We start from the raw sequence: 19,535 nt of genomic DNA, 5'->3' as shown, positions 1-19,535 counted from the left end.
ACACACCAACCCACATACGCTTACAGTGCGGTACATTCATCCACCCATGCAAGCCCAGCCCAACATACCCATGTACACACCAAGCAGGAAGCTGAGTCACCTCTGGCTTCCCATTCCCTTCCTCCTCTCTTATCACCTCCACCACCACCTCTGCTGTTGTTTACAGCTGGTGATGAGACCCTGGTGGAATAGGTATTGCCAGGAAGCACCGAGCAAGCACCTGATGTGCGCCTCAGCTCAGCTTCACAACGCAAGCGCTAGCGATGCCCTCCTACTCCCCAGATTTCCCAGAGGAAAAACATTGCCCCATCCCTCCTCCATGAAACCTTTATTTCCTGTAGCTAATTCATTTATATATTTATTTCAAAGACTTGGTGGCCCCCTTTCCAGCCCAGAGGGGACCCTCATTCACTTCAGCCCTGGATTTCTCACTAGGCACCCCTCATGCCTGTCCCTAGGGCAGCAGGCCGGCTAAGATTTGCTGCCTTCCAGCTCTGCTGACTCTCAGCCCTCTGCTACCCTCTAACAGACTCTTACAGGAGGTTGGGGGTGGCAAAATCCTAAATCTGTTCCTGATTCACTTACGTATTTTATCTCACCTTGTGCTGTTCATCCCAACAGCTTCCTCCACACAGTAAGGAACTTTTAAAAGTCAACTTGCAGAAAGTTTGAAGTTTGTTGAATTAGTCTGTGGAACTTTTTCCTGGACATACAGCTGATGCTTTTTCTCTGAAATGGTGACTTGTAGTTCAGGCACATTTGCCCGATTCATAGGTGTCTGCAGCGATCTGATTCAATATGAATTCTTGCAAATCCCCATTTTGCTCTGTCAGATTTCCCCTAGCTTTGCTGGAAAAACTTCAACCAACTCCCCCAGTAAGTCTGAAGAAAAAAAATCAGAAAATTACATCAAACTCAAACTGCGCTCCAATTTGCCTAGTTTGAGCTTGACTTTAGAAATCCCTGCTGTCAGCAGGACGGATTGCATTCTGAAAAGTTTTACAGTTGTGCTTCTTAGTTCACTTCCAGATGTCTTCATGAGAGGAATAGTGACTCTGTGCCCTTAGCCACCACCCTCTCCCTAAAGCTCCTAAGTTAGTCTGAAGAGCAGAGGTCATACAGGCAGGCAGGACAGGTCCAACAAGAACCAAGCGCAGAATGAGCTTATCCAGAACACTTTCTAAATCGATCTAATGTAGAAAACTATAACACTGCAGCACTCACTGCAGCTTTCCCAGGACATGAGACAGAGAGAACTATAACACTGCAGCACTCACTGCAGCTTTCCCAGGAGATGAGACAGAGAGAACTATAACACTGCAGCACTCACTGCAGCTTTCCCAGGACATGAGACAGAGAGAACTATAACACTGCAGCACTCACTGCAGCTTTCCCAGGAGATGAGACAGAGAGAACTATAACACTGCAGCACTCACTGCAGCTTTCCCAGGAGATGAGACAGAGAGAACTATAACACTGCAGCACTCACTGCAGCTTTCCCAGGACATGAGACAGAGAGAACTATAACACTGCAGCACTCACTGCAGCTTTCCCAGGAGATGAGACAGAGAGAACTATAACACTGCAGCACTCACTGCAGCTTTCCCAGGAGATGAGACAGAGAGAACATCCATTGGTTTCAGCTCCATCCAGTGGGGCAAGCACACAGCACTCCTTGTAGCTTTCCCAGGAGCTGCATTTCACAGAACATCCAGCCATCATGGTGATCTGGAGGAGTACATAGATTTGGATTGGACTTTAAGCCCTGAAGCTGGAGTTGTCTAAGCAGTTAAACAAAGCAGACCGGAAGTGGGTAGAAAAGGGGGGCCCGGGAGAAGCTCTATCAGCGAGATAAATTACATTGTGGCTCCCGTATTTATTGTTTTTCCCTCTAGTTCTCTCTTGTTTCCCTTTGTTTGTTTGTTTTTTTATTTTCCTTTTATTATTTCCCCTGCACGCATGTTAAAATTAGGGCAGAGGCAGTGACACATCCTGTCCTGCTTTTGGAAAGGATTGTGCAAGCCAGGATGTGTCAAGCCTACAGACAGATCCAGTGCTGAAGGCCGGCCTGAGTCTCCTCTGTCAGCCGCTGCTTCCTGTTTTCTTACCGTGATGGGCTCCCATGACTGTCCCTGAGCTAAGCAGAGCTGTATTCCTAAACTTCACACTCACTCTTTACAGTGTACACCGGAGCCCCGAGCTGGAACGGTAAAGTGCAGATGCGATTTACGTATAGATACAAATTAAAATGCTGAGATCACCTGTAAATACGATGCAGTGACTCATCAGTGATCAACAGAGCCCATTCTTAAATCTGTCTCTCTTCAAGCAAAGCCTTTCTTAAGGTTGGATCTTGATGCCAATGTGCTGGCAGGGGTTTGGAGAAAGGACAGCCGGGGTTGACTCATCAGTTTATAGCTTTACAGTCTTCCGAAATGGTTTTCTGCTCATATCCAGCCCAGAGCCTTTTGCAATGCAATTGTTTTGGCTCTGAATGGTGATCGATAGTTAAAAAGTGAAAGCCTCTGACGAGGCGTGATTGTTTGGGGTGGAACCCGGTACCAGGCGATGCCCTGATGCAGCACTTTCCTGCCATCCACCTCTCTCTCTTCTGCAGATGCGGTGGCCTGTGTTGATCCGGCAGAGTGTGTCAAGGTGTGCGGGGCCGAGGTGGGCTGTTCCAACATCGCCTACCCCAAGCTTGTCATTCACCTGATGCCCAGTGGTAAGTGGGGCCCCCTGTCCTTACAGAGCGGGATGGGCAGGAGGGCCCGGGTGTGCACGCAGGCAGCCGCTTCCTCTGCTTCTCTGGGTGGTCCCTGATGTCAGCAGCTGAGAAGCGCTGGGGTGAAGCCTTCCCTTCCAAGAGCTCTGAGCAAGGCACCGGAAATCGCTTTAAAGGCTGGAATTAAGCCTGGCGTTCCAAGCCCAGGGAACTCAGGAGGCATTCAGGCTAATTTTCATGTGTATATATATATATATATATATATATTATATATATATATATATATATATATATCATATATATATATATATATATATATATATATATATATTATATATATATTTATCTCCTATTCTATATCTCTATCTATCTACCCATCTCTATATATTTTTTTCATCTCTCTCTATCCCTCTCTCTCTATCTCATCTCTCTCTCTCCTCTCTCTCTCTCTCTCTCTATCTTCTCTCTCATCTCGCTCTCTCTCTCTCCTCTCTCTCTCTCTCTCTCTCCTCTCTCTCTCTCTTCTCTCTCTCTTCTCTCTCTCTCTCTTCTCTCTCTTCTCTCTCTCCCCCTCTCTCTCTCTTTTTTTCTCTCTCTCTCTCCCCTCTCTCTCTCTCTCTCTCTCCTCTCCTCTCTCTCTCTCTCTCTCTCTCTCTCTCTCTCCTCTCTCTCTCTCTCTCTCTCTTCTCTCTCTCTCTCCCCTCCCTCTCTCTCTCTTTTCTCTCTCTCTCTCTCTCTCTCCCCTCTCTCCCCCCCTCTCCTCCTATCTGCCGCACCGTGGTTTACTTTTGAAGATCTTTGTAATAACGACTGTTTTATTATGAATGTGAAAGACACATTTCTCATTTTATTCACATGGAAAGTCAAGTGTCAAAGGTCTCTCAGAGGACGTGCAGAGAGGTGGAGTAGGATGAATGGGGTGGTAAGGCCACCGTACTGCAGGGCCCTGCTAGTTTAAGGTGGATGTTGAATGCCTGCCCAGTGTCTGGAGCACAAAGCTGGAGATCTGGGGATCCGGGTGTGATTACACCAGCCCCACCGCACGCTCAGAGACTAAACAAATCACGCAGGGTTACATTTTCAAAAAAAATGCTCAGTGTCTAAATTAGGGGCCTACATTTAGGAACCTAAGGTTTCTGCTGGAATTTATCTAAATGTAGGCATCTAAAATTAGGCCTGCAATTCATTTGTCTATATTTAGGCATTAAAGTTAGGTGCCTAGTGCTGAAAATCAGTGCTAAGGGCTTGCCCTTCCTCCTGGCCCTAAGTCAACCCCCACAGCCACCCACTTCTCAGGCTTCTAAACTTAGATGCTCAGCCCTACTCGGTTTTCAAAGGGGCAATTTAAGTTCCAAAATTCAGCACCTAAGCCCTTGAATGTGACCCCTTAGCCTTACTGTAACAGGCCTGCTGTCTGCACTCCTGTCGCTGAATCACTGCTCTTATTGTTACCTAAAGCCTGTCGTGATTAGGCTGCTCTGAGTTACTGTGTCGTGATGCAACCAGAAATTACTCTGCCCCATGGGAATAGCGACTTCCAGTAACAGGCGTCTGACCAAGTGCGCTCAAAAAGTCAGCTGTGGTCTTCTGCCAGTAGAGCACCTCAAACCCTCACATCTAAAGCAACTCTCAGCAAGGCAACCAAGACTGCTGAAGTAGGAAAGGAAGCAAAAAGAAAACTGTATCCTGGCAATGTCATCCAGGATAAAAAAAAAAAGTGCCTATAGCCTTAGCCTCAGCAGGGATAGTGCAGACCCTTCAGGAGAATCTAACGCCTCTGGTGCAGCTGGAAGATTGGGCATCCAAATGGCAGATGAAATTTAATGTGGAAAAATGCAGACGTGCACATGGGGAAAAATAATCCATGCTGGGATCCGTATAGGATCACCACCCAGGAAAAGTCGTCAGTACATTGAAATCCCTGCTTCCGTGTGCAGCAGCGGCCAAAAAAGCAAACAGAATGTTAGGGATTATTTGGCAAGGACCGGAGGAGGTCACAATGCCCCTGTGTCGAGCCATGGTGCAATCGCACCTGGAGTATTGTGGGCAGTTCTGGTCATCCCATCTCCAGAAAGACAGAGCAAAACTAGACAAGGTGCAGAGAAGGGCGAGCAAGATGCTAAAGGGGATGGAGCGCCTCCCCCATGAGGAAAGGCTGAAGAGGTTAGGAGAGAGGTCTCTAAAACCATGAGCGGGGTGGAACAGGTCGTTTCAAACAGCTGCTTAGGATAAGGAGTGGGGGCACTTATTACCTGCAGATTTTAGCCAGAAAGATTTTATGCGCATAAATCCACTTTGAAAAACTGCGGGGCTGCGCCTTAACCGTCTGCTTTGAAAACGGAACTTGCACACATAAGTTCTCCGCCCCCCCCCAACAGCATCTCTTTGTAGTGTAAAAGTACGCAGAAAATGGCAATTCTGCATACATCCCCCTCCTCCAGCTCCCTGGGCAACTTTCAAAACATCATTTATGTTCACAAAACCAGAATTTATTCACGTAAATCCGTTTGAGAATTACTCCCGTAAAGCAGATGGTAGAAAGAGCTTTTCCACTCAGCGCACTATCAAGCTGTGGAATCTGTGGCCAGAGAACGTGGTCAAGGCCCTGGCACAGAGGGGTTTGGACAAGTTCCTGGAGGAAAAGTCCATAACACATTATTAGCCAGGAACACTTAGGAAAGCCATTGCTAATCTCTGGGAGTGAACAAGGAACTGGATCTCCTCTATCAGATCTGCTGGGTATTTGAGACCCACAATGGCCGAGACAAAACACTGGACTCGAAAGACCTTTGCTCTGATGTTCTCCTACAATCTGAGAGACTTTGTAGTCTGTGCTGCAGGTTGTATTAACTGTTGAATTCCTGTGAGTTGCCAGTTTGCCACTGTACTGAATAACTCAGACTGTTTTTTGTGTCACTGAACCTCAGGCCTGCGGGGGTTAATGATCGCAGTCATGATGGCCGCCCTCATGTCCTCTCTGACTTCCATATTCAACAGCAGCAGCACTCTCTTTACCATGGACATTTGGAGAAAGATCAGGAAGAGCGCCACGGAGAGGGAACTGCTGCTCGTAGGAAGGTATGTGGAGCATTCTTATGTGTGAAGGAGCAAGAGCTACTGCTCATGGGGTACCGGCTGCGTTCATGTGTCTGAAAGAGACAGGAGCGGCCACTTGTGACAAAGTAAAAAAAAAACTAAACACAGCCCCACATGCACAAGACACAATTCCAACCGCAGATTTGAAAAAAGTAGCCAACGTAGTCTCTCCAACTCTAACAAAAATCATTAACCTATCACTAAAAGAAGGAAACATGCCAGACTCACTAAAAGGAGCAATAGTAAAACCAATTCTCAAAAAGAAAAACAGCGACCATCTAATCATGAGCAATTATAGACCAGTATCAAACCTGCCCTTAGTTGCAAAGTTAATAGAAAAACAATTAACAGAACACTTAGAGAGCAACAATATACTGTACCCATCACAACATGGCTTCCGCAAAAACATCAGCACTGAAACACTACTACTTGCACTAACAGACAACATCATGAGAGGGTTTGACAGCGGCAAACAGTACATTTTAGTAATGCTTGACCTTTCAGCGGCATTCGACACAGTTAACCATGACATTTTGATAAATAGATTAGAAGAAATAGGATTAAGCAACTTGACAATCAAGTGGTTTAAATCATACCTAAATAACAGATACTTCCAAGTGCAAATCAAAGAAGTAATGTCAGAGAAAATAAACCTTCAAACAGGAGTTCCACAGGGATCTGCCCTATCCGCCACATTGTTCAACATATACATGCTACCTTTATGTCACCTACTAGCAGGTTTAGGAATTTCGCACTATATCTATGCCGACGATATTCAGTTAATACTCCCAATTGACGACACAATTGAGAAAACATTAAACTTAGCCAACATGTACCTAGATATAATAAAACAACTTCTAAACCAAATGGAACTAGTGATCAATATAGAGAAAACTGAATTCTTACACCTAGAACGAAAAAACATAATGATCATTCAGAACCCAATCACACTCAACAACAACCAAAAAATACATCTAGCTGAGAAAGTAAGAAACCTGGGAGTGATAATCGACCCAGAACTAAGTATGAAACAACATATATCTCAAAAAGTAAGAGAAGGAAACGCCAAACTTATGACTCTCAGAAGATTAAAACCACTACTAACGCCCACCAACTTCCGCTCAGTCTTACAAGCCTTAATCTTTTCCAGTACCGACTATTGTAATGCCCTCCTACTGGGCCTGCCATACACCACAATAAGACCATTACAGATTCTACAAAACACAGCGGCAAGAATTTTACATAGAAACATATAGAAACATAGAAATGACGGCAGAAGAAGACCAAATGGCCCATCCAGTCTGCCCAGCAAGCTTCCCTCATTTTTTCTCTCATACTTATCTGTTTCTCTTAGCTCTTGGTTCTAATTCCCTTCCACCCCCGCCATTAATGTAGAGAGCGGTGATGGAGCTGCATCCAAGTGAAATATCTAGCTTGATTAGTTAGAGGTAGTAGGGGTAGTAACCGCTGCAATAAGCAAGCTACACCCATGCTTATTTGTTTTTACCCAGATTATGTTATACAGCCCTTATTGGTTGTTTATCTTCTCCCCTGCCGTTGAAGCAGGGAGCTATGCTGGATATGCGTGAGGTATCAGTTTTTTTCTTCTCCCCTGCCGTTGAAGCAGAGAACTATGCTGGATATGCATCGAAAGTGAAGTATCAGGCACATTTGGTTTGGGGTAGTAACCGCCGTAACAAGCCAGCTACTCCCCGCTTTGTGAGTGTGAATCCTTTTTTCTTCTCCCCTGCCATTGAAGTTATGCTGGATATGCGTGAAGTATCAGTTTTTCTTTTCCCCTGCCGTTGAAGCAGAGAGCTATGCTGGAAATTCGTGATGTATCAGTCTTTCTCCCCTGCCGTTGAAGCAGAGAGCTGTGCTGGATATGCGTGACGTATAAGTCTTCTCCCATGCCGTTGAAGCAGAGAGCCATGCTGGATGTGCATCGAAAGTGAAGTATCAGGCACATTTGGTTTGGGGTAGTAACCGCCGTAACGAGCCAGCTACTCCCCGCTTTGTGAGTGCGAACCCTCTTTTCTTCTCCCCTGCCGTTGAAGCAGAGAGCTCTGCTGGATGTGTGAAGTATCAGTTTTTCTTCTCCCCTGCTGTTGAAGCAGAGAGCTATGCTGGATATGCATTGAAAGTGAAGTATAAGAATGGAGTGATCAAGCTAGTTGAAAGGCATCAGGAATAAAGTAAAAGAGACCATATCACTGAAACCTTAATAGAATTACACTGGTTACCCATTGAACAAAGAATACAATACAAAACTTTATGCACCATTCATAAATTAATACACGACGAAAAAGCAGAGTGGCTGAACACAGCCCTTCGCGTACATACCCCCCACAGAAATCTAAGATCAGCAAACAAAGCACTGCTAACTATTCCGTCAGTCAAAACAGCCAGATTAACACAAGTAAGGGACAGGGCCCTTTCCCTAGCAGGACCTATAATATGGAACACATTGCCGGTAGAAATCAGATTGGAAAGAGACATCAAAACATTCAGAAAAAAATCTAAAAACATGGCTATTTAAGCAAGCGTACCACAAAGAGAATCGAGAGTAGAACCCAGGGAAATGTTAGTTGCGGTCAGGCAAACTCACACACACACACACACACACACACACACACCCCTTTCTTCTTAAAGTGTGTCTTCTCTTCTATATTCTAAATTCTTCTTTTATTTTAAACAACAAAGAACTAGAGTTAAGCAACACCAATCTTATAACGGAGTTAGAAAAACTGGACATGACTTATAACACTCATCAAATAGTATTTATTATGATATTATGTTACAGTATTTTGATGGCACCTGTTTAAGAGTTAGAATTCTAAACACTTTATACAACATAGTTTTTGTGCCCTATTGTGAACCGTTGTGATGGCACCCACTTAACGACACTATAGAAAAGATTTTAAAATAAATAAAATAAATAAATAAAGCATGGGGAGTGTTTGTGTGTGTGACAGAGAGTAGGAACTGCCATTCATGGCAAAGTATAGGGAGCGTTTTGCTGTGTGACAGAGAGTAAGAACTGCCATTCATGGCAAAGTATAGGGAGCGTTTGTGTGTGTGACAGAATAGGAACTGCCATTCATGGCAGAGTATAGGGAGTGTTTGCATGTGTGACAGAGAGTAGGAACTGCCATTCACTGCAGAGTATGGGGAGCATTTGCACGTGTGACAGAGAGTAGGAACTGCCATTCACTGCAGAGTATAGGGAGTGTTTGCATGTGTGATAGAGAGTAGGAACTGCCATTCACTGCAGAGTATGGGGAGCATTTGCACGTGTGACAGAGAGTAGGAACTGCCATTCACTGCAGAGTATGGGGAGCATTTGCACGTGTGACAGAGAGTAGGAACTGCCATTCATGGCAGAGTATAGGGAGCGTTTTTGTGTGTGATAGAGAGTAGGAACTGCCATTCATGGTAGAGTATAGGGAGCATTTGTGTGTGTGAGAGAGAGTAGGAACTTCCATTCATGGCAGAGTATAAGGAGCGTTTGTGTGTGTGAGAGAGAGTAGGAACTGCCATTCATGGCAGAGAATAAGGAGTGTTTGCGTGTATGACAGAGAACAGAAACTAACACTTGTAGGAAGGTACAGGGAGCATTCATGACATGGAATGAGATGACATGGGATGGGAGCTGCCGCTCTTACAAATATATGAAGCATGTTCATTTGTGACAGAGGGAGGGGAATGGTAAGAGCAGGAGGAGACACAGAAGGGTCAAATTCTATGAGGTTTTTTTTTAGCTCTAATATCAGTTTCATCCTCTTGGATCTGACCCAGCGGTTCTGCAGTCCAGTAGGTCCAGTTTCTATGAGATCCAGAGCTGCATACATTTGGCACTAGCACTTAATCTGACATGTCCATACTGCTGATGAAAGTTCAGTAGATGCCAAAATAAGGTTGATGGTGACATAAGTCTTGGACCTTTTATTTACTGTAAGGTGCCAAGCCTTTTCTGTGTTATATTTCCTGCATTTGTTTGCTGTGTGCACACACAAAGAATTTGTTTTAGCTGCATGACTGAGCTGGCTTTATTCACAGTGCAGCAGAGCCATTACTGCCAACAAAGAGAAAGGGAGTGGACATTTTTATTCTGGTGGCATTATAGTGACCCGACAAACTCTGAAAACTTTGCTATGGAAAGCCTCAACAGAGAATCTAATGCTATCTTATGTTCCCTTTTTGACAAAAAATGTTGGAGAATTTGCTAAGTAGTCAGCTAACTGCTTATTTGGAAGAGAACGAGACTGACCCCATTTCAGGAGGAGCTCAGGGCAGGGCACAGCTCAGAGACTACTTACAGTCTTAGCACAGAGCTTCAGCACCTCCACATTATATAAAATCAGCACCTACAGGATTAAGAAGAGCTCACGGGTCTGCCTCCAGGATCCCACACCATTACTTGGCCACTAGTCATCTAAATACCGGGAATACCTTCTGGGTATCCTAGCATGGCTTTTTAATGCCTTGAGGACCAATCCATAATATGGGCATCCAGGACCTCACTCACTCACAAAAGATTGGGTAAAACAGGGCCGCAGCTTTATTGACCAGGAGACCCGAGCCTTACAACAATTAACGCTTAACAATAACTTATCCAAAGCATCCCCCCATTGACCGCCGCCTTTCAGCCAGGCGGTCAGTACCAGCCAACTGACTCAAACACCCCCACCGGCCCTACACCAAGATCAGACCTCCGCCGCCATTAAGCAAGAGGTTAATCCGGTGGACTCCCGCCGCTGGCGAGCAAGGAATCAAGCCAATGCGGCCCCCGCCTTCTCCTAGCAAGGGGCCTTCCACTCGGACAACAGCCCCCAGTTGCCCCCCCCCCCTTAAATGGCGACCAGCCTTACATAACAATATTGACTTGCATTGGCTCGGGCCATCCGCCATAACCACCCCGCTGCGACGACAAACCCCCAATAAATTGAACAAACAACAACATAATCAACAGAAATAACAGCAATAACAGGGCGGGTGGGAGGGGAAAACGAAGCCTGCCGCTCAGATGCCTCGAGCAACTGAGCCAGCCGGCTCCACACCCGCACTACCCCTCCCCCGGAGACCCTTGCAGCCCCAATCCCTGCCCGCCAAACTGCTTTGTCCCGCCCCCCCCTCCCCCAGCCAATTAAACCCCCCTACCTCCCGTGCGCACGTGCGCTCACACCCCGCCCGTGCCCCTACCCCCCGCCTAGCTGACGCCGCCTCGCGACCTCCTGCTGACCCTCCCCCCCCCCCCCCGCATCCTGACCTCTCAGGTGCCCACCGGGCACTCTGACTCGGCCCGGACCTACCTTTATTCGTGGGCCTGGGCCCACATTACCCCGGCCGACCGGACACTGCGATCCGATCGGCCTTTCAGATTCTCAGGTATGGGGCCATATACCAGACAATCAGTAATCTGAGGCTGGGTTTCTCAGAGTCATTCTGTAGCTTTACACATATCATACCAGCCCTAAACTGAGCAGACTCTGGTTCAAGGCTGGCAATAACACTCACAAGTGGCAACGCAGCAAATCGGGAAGAGAAGTTTAAAATCTGGTCTGTGACTATTCATTGTTGCATTGTGAATCGTTTTTTTAAATTTTAATTTTAGTTTTAATTTTGGTTTTATTTTTGTGTTTGTTGTGTGTATTGGAAGGTGTATTATATTTGATTGGTATATGTATTATAGTATTTATTATGGTTTTATTGTATTTGTGTATTTGGTACACATTGCTCAGAATGATCTTGAGATTAAAAGAAAGATGAAGCCAGAGGAAGTTTTTGAGGAGGCCAAGAAGTTAAATTTCAGGTCTGTTCTATTACTGAGTGGAACAGGTTCAAGGAACATGAAAACCCATGAGTTGAAAGCATTGTTGATTATATAATTCACCTCTGTGGATGGGTGGTCCTGCTGCACTTTCCACCTACATTATGGGATCAATTTTCAGAAGTGCAGCTAGCGGCAAACTTGCAGATACAATTTCCAACCCATGCAAACATCCTGACTTCCAAACACAAGCTACGCACATGAACTGAGTTTGAATATCAAGTTGTTATATGGCTAATAACTGCGTGTGAGTTTACCCTTGGACAGTGGGCTGTAAAGTTTAGTGTGGAAAGGGTCTGCTGCTCCTGTGTACAGCGTACAGATGCAAATCTGTGCCCTAAACATCAGCACTGCCCCTGAAACTCCCCGCTCCGCCCCGTCCCTATGAGCTACGTTTTAAGTGGATGAAGTCCTGCTCAAGCACGTACAAACGCTTACTCGTGTAACGCCGCGTTTTTCACGTGCAAGCATTTCTGCTGAACCTCGCAGCTGAGGTTAAGGACGCTTCAGATGCAGGTAACACCCACCGGGTATCAATTACAAGGTCGATGTTTGGAAACCACTGGGAGCAAACATCTGGGCACGAGTCCTTTCCGATTATATCCTGTAAATGTGATGTCCTAGTCGGTGGGGGGGTCAGTGAAACATTGTGACTGTGGTCCCCCTCCCCTCCTGGAGCCGAATCAAGGTGATACATTTCATGATTAACTTGAGAGCCTGCGCTCCCTTCCTCAGGTCAGAGCAAGAGATGACACTGCCCGTGAATACAAGGGACTTTGTCAGGTAGTGTGTGTGTGTGGGGGGGGAGCTGATGTTTTATCATTCTAGTGCATCGCCCCCAGCACCCCCTCCTTCTCTTTGCCCCTTCACAGTACTTCCTCAGGTCAGAGCAAGAGATGACACTGCCCGTGAATACAAGGGACTTTGTCAGGTAGTGTGTGTGTGTGGGGGGGGGGGGAGCTGATGTTTTATCATTCTAGTGCATCGCCCCCAGCACCCCCTCCTTCTCTTTGCCCCTTCACAGTACTTCCTCAGGTCAGAGCAAGAGATGACACTGCCCGTGAATACAAGGGACTTTGTCAGGTAGTGTGTGTGTGTGTGTGTGTGTGGGGGGGGGGGGGGAGCTGATTCAAGGTGATGCATTTCATGATTAACTCTAGGGCCTGCGCTCCCTTCCTCAGGTCAGAGCAAGAGATGACACTGCCCATGAATACAAGGGACTTTGTCAGGTAGTGTGTGTGTGTGTGTGTGTGGGGGGGGGGGTGGGGGAGATGATGTTTTATCATTCTAGTGCATCGCCCCCAGCACCCCCTCCTTCTCTTTGCCCCTTCACAGTACTTCTGTGATGCATTTAATGAGCCTCTTACTCTGGCCCTGCTAATCTGTCTCCGCTCTTTGTACACAAACTTAACTCCCGGTTTAAGAAGGAGTTTTGTGCACCATCCAGCGCTAACACGTGCACACACATTCATGCAAATCTCCCGTTAACCAAGCTGTGGGCCCTTGCCCCCTAATGCAGAGATGTGTGTAAGCTTTTCTTAATGCTCAAAATTTAACTCCTGGCCAGAAGAGGAGTGAAATTTCCAGGGCTAGCGTTAGTCTTCGGGGCCTTGGTGGTATGGTGGTCCTGTATGCAGGATTTATGTGCAAAAAACCACAGTTTGTGCACAAATCCTGTTTTCTGCACAAAAACCACGATGTCTGCATATAACACATGATTCTGTGCAGAGACTATGCTTTCTGCACACAGATTGTGTTTTGTGCACATAAATCTTGTAAAGTGTCTTCTGGACACATTTTTTCGTTGGTTTGCTTTTATAAACTCCTGATGCATTAGCATGTCATTGAGTTAACTCAATTTTTACCATGTGAATAAAGAAAACGGGAGCTGAAGTTCAGCACACAGTTTAACTCGCATCTTATTACTTGAGTCTCTCTGTTTGGACCTGAGGAAGGGAATGTAGCTCCTGAAAGCTAGTCAAGTTAGTCCAGTTAAAAGCTATCACCTTTATTTCTATAAGTGCATTAAGGTGGCCTAACAGGGCAGCCACACTGCTTTGTCCAGCAATGTCTGAATCTGGACTGCACTTCCTGCTTGTTTGACGCTCTCTGGCAGTTCAGGCTGTTTCATCTCATTATTCAGAAACTGCAGATGAGGCGTCCTGCCTCTGCACAAAATCATTTTTCTGTAGCTACAGCCCCATGTCCCGTGTTTAATGCTCATCGTTTTGACTCAGCAGCAAGTAAGGTGGCGGCGCGTTCGGCGGTGATGGTGACAGCTTTTCTTGTGGCTGCCTCCCTACATCAAAACAGTTGGGTCTTTGTCAGGATTTAACCCAATTAGCCTGACCACACTCACAGTATGACAAGAACTGCTGATTACAGACCTAGCTAACATTTGCAGAGGAATACCTCTTTCCCTATGCTGCCTCATGTGTATAATCTACTAATAATAGCGGTTAGGATTAATCTGACACATTGCATCTCATTATGGTATAAAGGATTTGTGAAAGCAGAAGACTTCTGAAACAGGCATGCGGTCATCTTTTGGATGAATGGCTTAGCAATTGTATTTTTGAGGGGATAAAGAAACAATGAAACTCCAGTGTTGCACAAGTACAGTTAATTAATGAAAGCAGATGTGCGGTCAAGGACCCTTCGGGGGCTAAAAGCCGCAGATTGCCACCGTGCCTGGAGTCCCCCCTTTTCTTTTTTTATCACAGACTTTTTCCTTTTCTTAGAACTCGTTATCTCCCTATAGCACGGTCAGTGCAATGTCCAGGGGCCAAAGAATATGTTTCTTTCTGGACCTGCTAGACGTGCGCCTTGAATCCAGTCAAGGCTGGGAATCCTCTGCAGCATCCACAAGCTCTGACTCCTCCAGAGAACAGGACCCAGGTTTGGATGATCAAGCTGTCCCCCCCGAGACCCATTTAGGAAACAGCAGACGATAAACTGTGAGGCTGGGAAGACCAGGCAGCTGGTGGGCTGTAGGGATGGGTCTGAGGATCGCACGGATAATCCCTGTGTCCTTGCAAGCAATGAATGATCGTGAATGTGCTCTGCCTGCACTTTCTCTTTCTTTTACTCTGGTTTAAACTTACATTTCTTTGCTGGAAGAGAAGTTACATAAGAACATAAGAATTTGCCATAGTGGGTCAGGCTGAGAGTCCTTCAAGCCCAGCATCCTGTTTCCAACAGTGGCCAATCCAGGATACAAGTACCTGGCAGGATCCCAAACAGTAAATAGATCCTATGCTGCTAACGCCCAGGGATAAGTACTGACTATTCCCCAAGTCTATTTGGTTAATAAGAACGTGTCCAAAGCTTTTCAAAACCCAGCTATGCTAACTGCCTGTACCACATCCTTTGGCAATGTATTCCAGATCTTGATCGTGCACTGAGTGACAAAGAATTTTCTCCGATTTGTTTTGAATGTGCTACTTACTAACTTCATGAGTGTCCCCTAGTTTCTGTATCTTTTGAAAGAGTAACCGATTCACATTTAACCATTCCATTCCACTCATGATTTTATAGACCTCTATCATATCCCCCTTCACCCATCTCTTCTCCAAGCTAACCTCATTAGCCTTTCAGTATACATGAGCTTTCCATCCGTTTTATCATTTTAGGGATGGAAAAGCTCTATACCTTCTCTGTACCTTTTCCAGTTCAGCTATGTCATTTTTGAGATGTGGCAACCAGAACTGCAAAGAGTTCTTAGGTGCAGTCTCACCATGGAGCGATACAGCTGCAATTATGACATTTTCTGTTTTATTCTCTATTCCTTTCTTAACAATTCCTAACATTCTGTTTGCTTTTTTGACTGCCACTCCACACTGAACCGACGATTTCAATGTATTATCCACTATGATGCCTAGATCTTTTTCCAGGGTGGTAGCTCCTAATATGGAACCTAACATCGTGTAACTACAGCAATGGTTATTTTTCCCTATGTGCATCACTTTGCACTTGTCCACATTAAATTTCATCTGCCATTTGGATGCCTAATCTTCCAGTTTTGCAAGGTCCTCCTGCAATTTATCACAATTCGCTTGTGATTTCACTACTCGGAACAATTTTGTGTCGTCTGCAAATCTGATGACCTCACTCTTCATTCCCCTTTCCAGATAATTTATAAATATTTTACAAAGCACAGGTCCCAGTACAGATCCCTGAGGCACTGTTTTCCTTTCTCTACTGAGAAAGCAGACTATTTCATCCTACTCTCGGGTTTCCTATCTCTTAACCAGTTTGCAATTCACAATAGGACATTGCTTCCTATTCCATGACCTTTTAATTTTCTCAGGAGTCTCTCATGGGGGACTTTGTCAAACATTTCTTGAAAATCCAAATATATCCGCTGGTGCATTATTACCCACATGCTTATTAACCCCTTCAAAAATGTGTGGCAGATTGGTGAGACAAAACTTCCCTTGGATAAATCCATGCTGGTGGTGTCCCTTTAAACTAGGTCTTTCCATATCTTCTGTTATTTTATTTTAAGATTTTTCCCGGCACTGAAGTCAGGCTCACCCGTTTACAGCTTCCCGGATCACTTTATTACAACAATGTGGTGGTGTCCCTTTAATCTAGATCTTTCTATATCTTCTATTATTTTATTTTAAGATTTTTTCCTGGCACTGAAGTCAGGCTCACCCGTTTACAGCTTCCCGGATCACTTTATTACAACAATTAACTTGCGTGCACATTCTTTATTTGCATCATGTGGTTTTTGTTAAGGACATTAATGAATATTGTTAAAAAGGTCATTTGACAAATACTACGGAGATGAACTGTTTACAGCCGCCATTGCTAACTCCATGTGCTTTTCTCTGGATTTTGGAACATCAGTATCTCAACTTTAAAGGGCTCCAGGGATGAAGTCAGGCTCACCAGTTTACAGCTTCCCGGATCACCCCTGTAGCCCTTTAAAGTTGAGATTCTGATGTTCCAAAATCCAGAGAAAAGCACATGGAGTTAGCAATGGCGGCTGTAAACAGTTCATCTCCGTAGTACTTGCCACATGACCTTGTTAACAATATTCATTAATGTCCTTAACAAAAACCTCATGATGCAAATAATGAATGTGAACTCAAATTAATTGTTGTAATAAAGTGATTCATAGCCAATGACTCAAATTGGTAGAGAGCCAGGGCAGGACCTTGTACTGCTAATGGTTCTCTGCCAGACCTGTAATGCAGATAAGCTAAAACCAAAAATACTCTTAGCAAGGAAAGTGTAATTAATGGTTCTAGTCCTTGGTCCATGTGTCTCTGCTGTGATGCTCTTCCCAGAGTAGATTTGCAGGATTAACGTTGCCAGATGACTCCCGCTGGCAAATTGTTTTGAACTGGCGACATCGTGTAGCAGTTTGGGCAATGTACATGTACCTGACTCAGCTATCACCAGCATCTACATGGAAACAGGAAAGTGGGCACATTACTCAGCATTCCTCTTCCGAGAAAGTCGTTCCAAAGGCCCAAAGTCTTCACCTCAGAGCCGTGGCCAGGCAACGTGGCGCCTATGGCCAAGTGAAAATCTGCGCCCTCACCCGTTACACAACACATGGCGCCACGAGCTGGGAGACTCTGCTCGATGTTTGTACAGCAATGCCCACGGCCGGTGCTAGGGTATTAGGAGCCCTAGGAAGAGGCCCGGCGCATTTGCAGGGGGTGGAACACCTGGGAGGGCAGTGGCAACAGGAGAGGCTGGGGGCCGCCGGCGGAGCTCAAGGTAAAGGCCACCCCAGTGCTCTGCCAGCTCCCTCTGCCCGGCTCGCCCCACCCGATCCCGGCCTGGAATTGGAGCCACCACCTCTGCTCAGTGCTCGGGGAGCGGCTGCTTCTTCCTTTCTGGGGCGGGGAAGCAGTGGCGGCCGCGTCAGGCTTCCCTTCCGCGAATCGCGAATGAAAATGAAGAGGGTGCCGGGCCGCTAGTGCCACTGGGAAACGCCAGCGATGGGAAAGTGGGGGGAGGGAGCGGAGTCAGGAGGCGGGCCCGAGACACAGAGCCGGGGCCCCCGTCTGACCTGGCACAGGAGGCGGCTGCGAGGACTGCGGTGCTGTCTCCTTCTGGGCTCAGCGCAGGTCCCCGCCGGCTCTCACCGTGAGAGCCCATTACAGAGCTCCCGAGAAACCGAACCTGCAGCCATCCTGAGCCACCTCAGTCCAGGAGGCCCGGGGTAAGGGGCCCCACTTCCACCTCTTACTGCAACGCTTACAGAGTCTCCCTGGTGTAGAGGAGCCACCACCACCACTCGAAGACAGAAAGAGGTCCGGGGGCTCATCCCACCACGGCTGATGACAACAGGAAGCCATGTGTGTGTGTGTGTGAGTGAATGAGAGGCAGTGTGTGTCTGAGAGCTTGTGTTGTGTGTGTGTGAGAGAACCTGTGTGCATCTGTGAGGGTGAGAGAGAGGCAGCCTGTGTATGTTAGAGAGAGGGAGTGTGTGAGAGAATGAATGTGTTATTGTGCATGTGTGTGTGTGTGTGTGAGAGAGAGAGACAGTGTGTGTCTGAGAGCTTGTGTTGTGTGTGTGTCTGTGTGAGAGAACCTGTGTGTATCTGTGAGGGTGAGAGAGAGGCAGCCTGTGTATGTTAGAGAGAGGGAGTGTGTGAGAGAATGAATGTGTTATTGTGCATGTGTGTGTGTGTGTGTGAGAGAGAGAGACAGTGTGTGTCTGAGAGCTTGTGTTGTGTGTGTGTCTGTGTGAGAGAACCTGTGTGTATCTGTGAGGGTGAGAGAGAGGCAGCCTGGGTATGTTAGAGAGAGGGAGTGTGTGAGAGAATGAATGTGTTATTGTGCATGTGTGTGTTTGTGTGAGAGAGAGAGAGAGACAGTGTGTGTCTGAGAGCTTGTGTTGTGTGTGTGTGCGTGAGAACCTGTGTGTATCTGTGAGGGTGAGATAGAGGCAGTCTGTGTATGTTAGAGAGAGGGAGCGTGTGAGAGAATGAATGTGTTATTGTGCATGTGTGTGTGTGTGTGTGTGTGTGTGTGTGAGAGGCAGTATGTGTCTGAGAGCTTGTATTGTGTGTGTGTCTGTGTCAGAACCTGTGTGTATCTGTGAGGGTGAGAGAGAGGCAGCCTGTGTATGTTTGAGAGAGGGAGTGTGTGAGAGATTGAATGTTTTATTGTGCTTTACCCTAAAATACCTTCATTCATTCCACACATATCACATTTATTCCCCACTCATTCTATACATAAAAATATAAAGTGCTAGAAATTCCTTTGCATCTAATGCAATTACAATACTACATACATCATTTTTTAATACTTATTTGACGCGCCCGCCCAGAGTGGTTACCATTAAAATTGTCAGGAGACTAATGGGGAACCCCTCTCTTCACGGGAGACGCAGCTCACGCGTACCCCTGCCCCACCTCTCTCACACACAGATTATGCGAGACTGAATAAAATTAGCCATGAAACCTGTGAGGCCCCACAGTGGTGAAAACCATTGACCAGCACACCGTAGGACAGTAGTAACTATGCAAAACCCGAAATCTAGAGCGGAAAAGAGCCAGTGACAGACTTTTTTTTTTTTTTAACATTGCTCAACAATGGCAGAGCGCATGTAAACCAGTTTCTCATTTCAACTACAGAGCAGCAACTGGGGGAGAAACCTCCCATACCTTTGTAGGCAGTTTAATTAAGTCCACCCTGCTAGGGCAAGCTATTAAAGGACTCAAAGGCACACCTTTGTAATTGTTTTTTTTCACATGCATAACTTGCAGTTGACTCGTCATATGCGTATGGATGCGTGCATGCATGACATCACCTGTCAGACTGGTGCTCGCCCATGAAATTTCAGTAGAAGGAAGGAAGCCCAGCTGAGGTTTCCTGCTGCTGATCCATCTCTTGCTGGTCTGCTAATTCGGGGTC

General features: G+C 46.2%; 1 protein-coding gene across 4 annotated transcripts in view; it reads left to right on the top strand.

Moving 5' to 3' along the window:
• SLC5A10 (solute carrier family 5 member 10) overlaps positions 1-19,535 on the top strand; it is a 118,171-nt gene that overhangs the window by 82,397 nt on the left and 16,239 nt on the right. For all 4 annotated transcript variants that reach the window (XM_029576068.1, XM_029576067.1, XM_029576066.1 and 1 more), the window contains 2 exons: positions 2,618-2,725; positions 5,653-5,803. In XM_029576068.1, coding sequence (XP_029431928.1) covers positions 2,618-2,725; positions 5,653-5,803 — 259 coding nt within the window. The remainder of the gene's footprint in view (positions 1-2,617; positions 2,726-5,652; positions 5,804-19,535) is intronic.

The sequence above is a fragment of the Rhinatrema bivittatum genome, chromosome 14, assembly GCF_901001135.1.
Source record: "Rhinatrema bivittatum chromosome 14, aRhiBiv1.1, whole genome shotgun sequence".
NCBI lineage: Eukaryota > Metazoa > Chordata > Amphibia > Gymnophiona > Rhinatrematidae > Rhinatrema > Rhinatrema bivittatum.
Note: the sequence above shows the minus strand (reverse complement) of the source record. Positions and strands in the feature narration are given on the sequence as shown.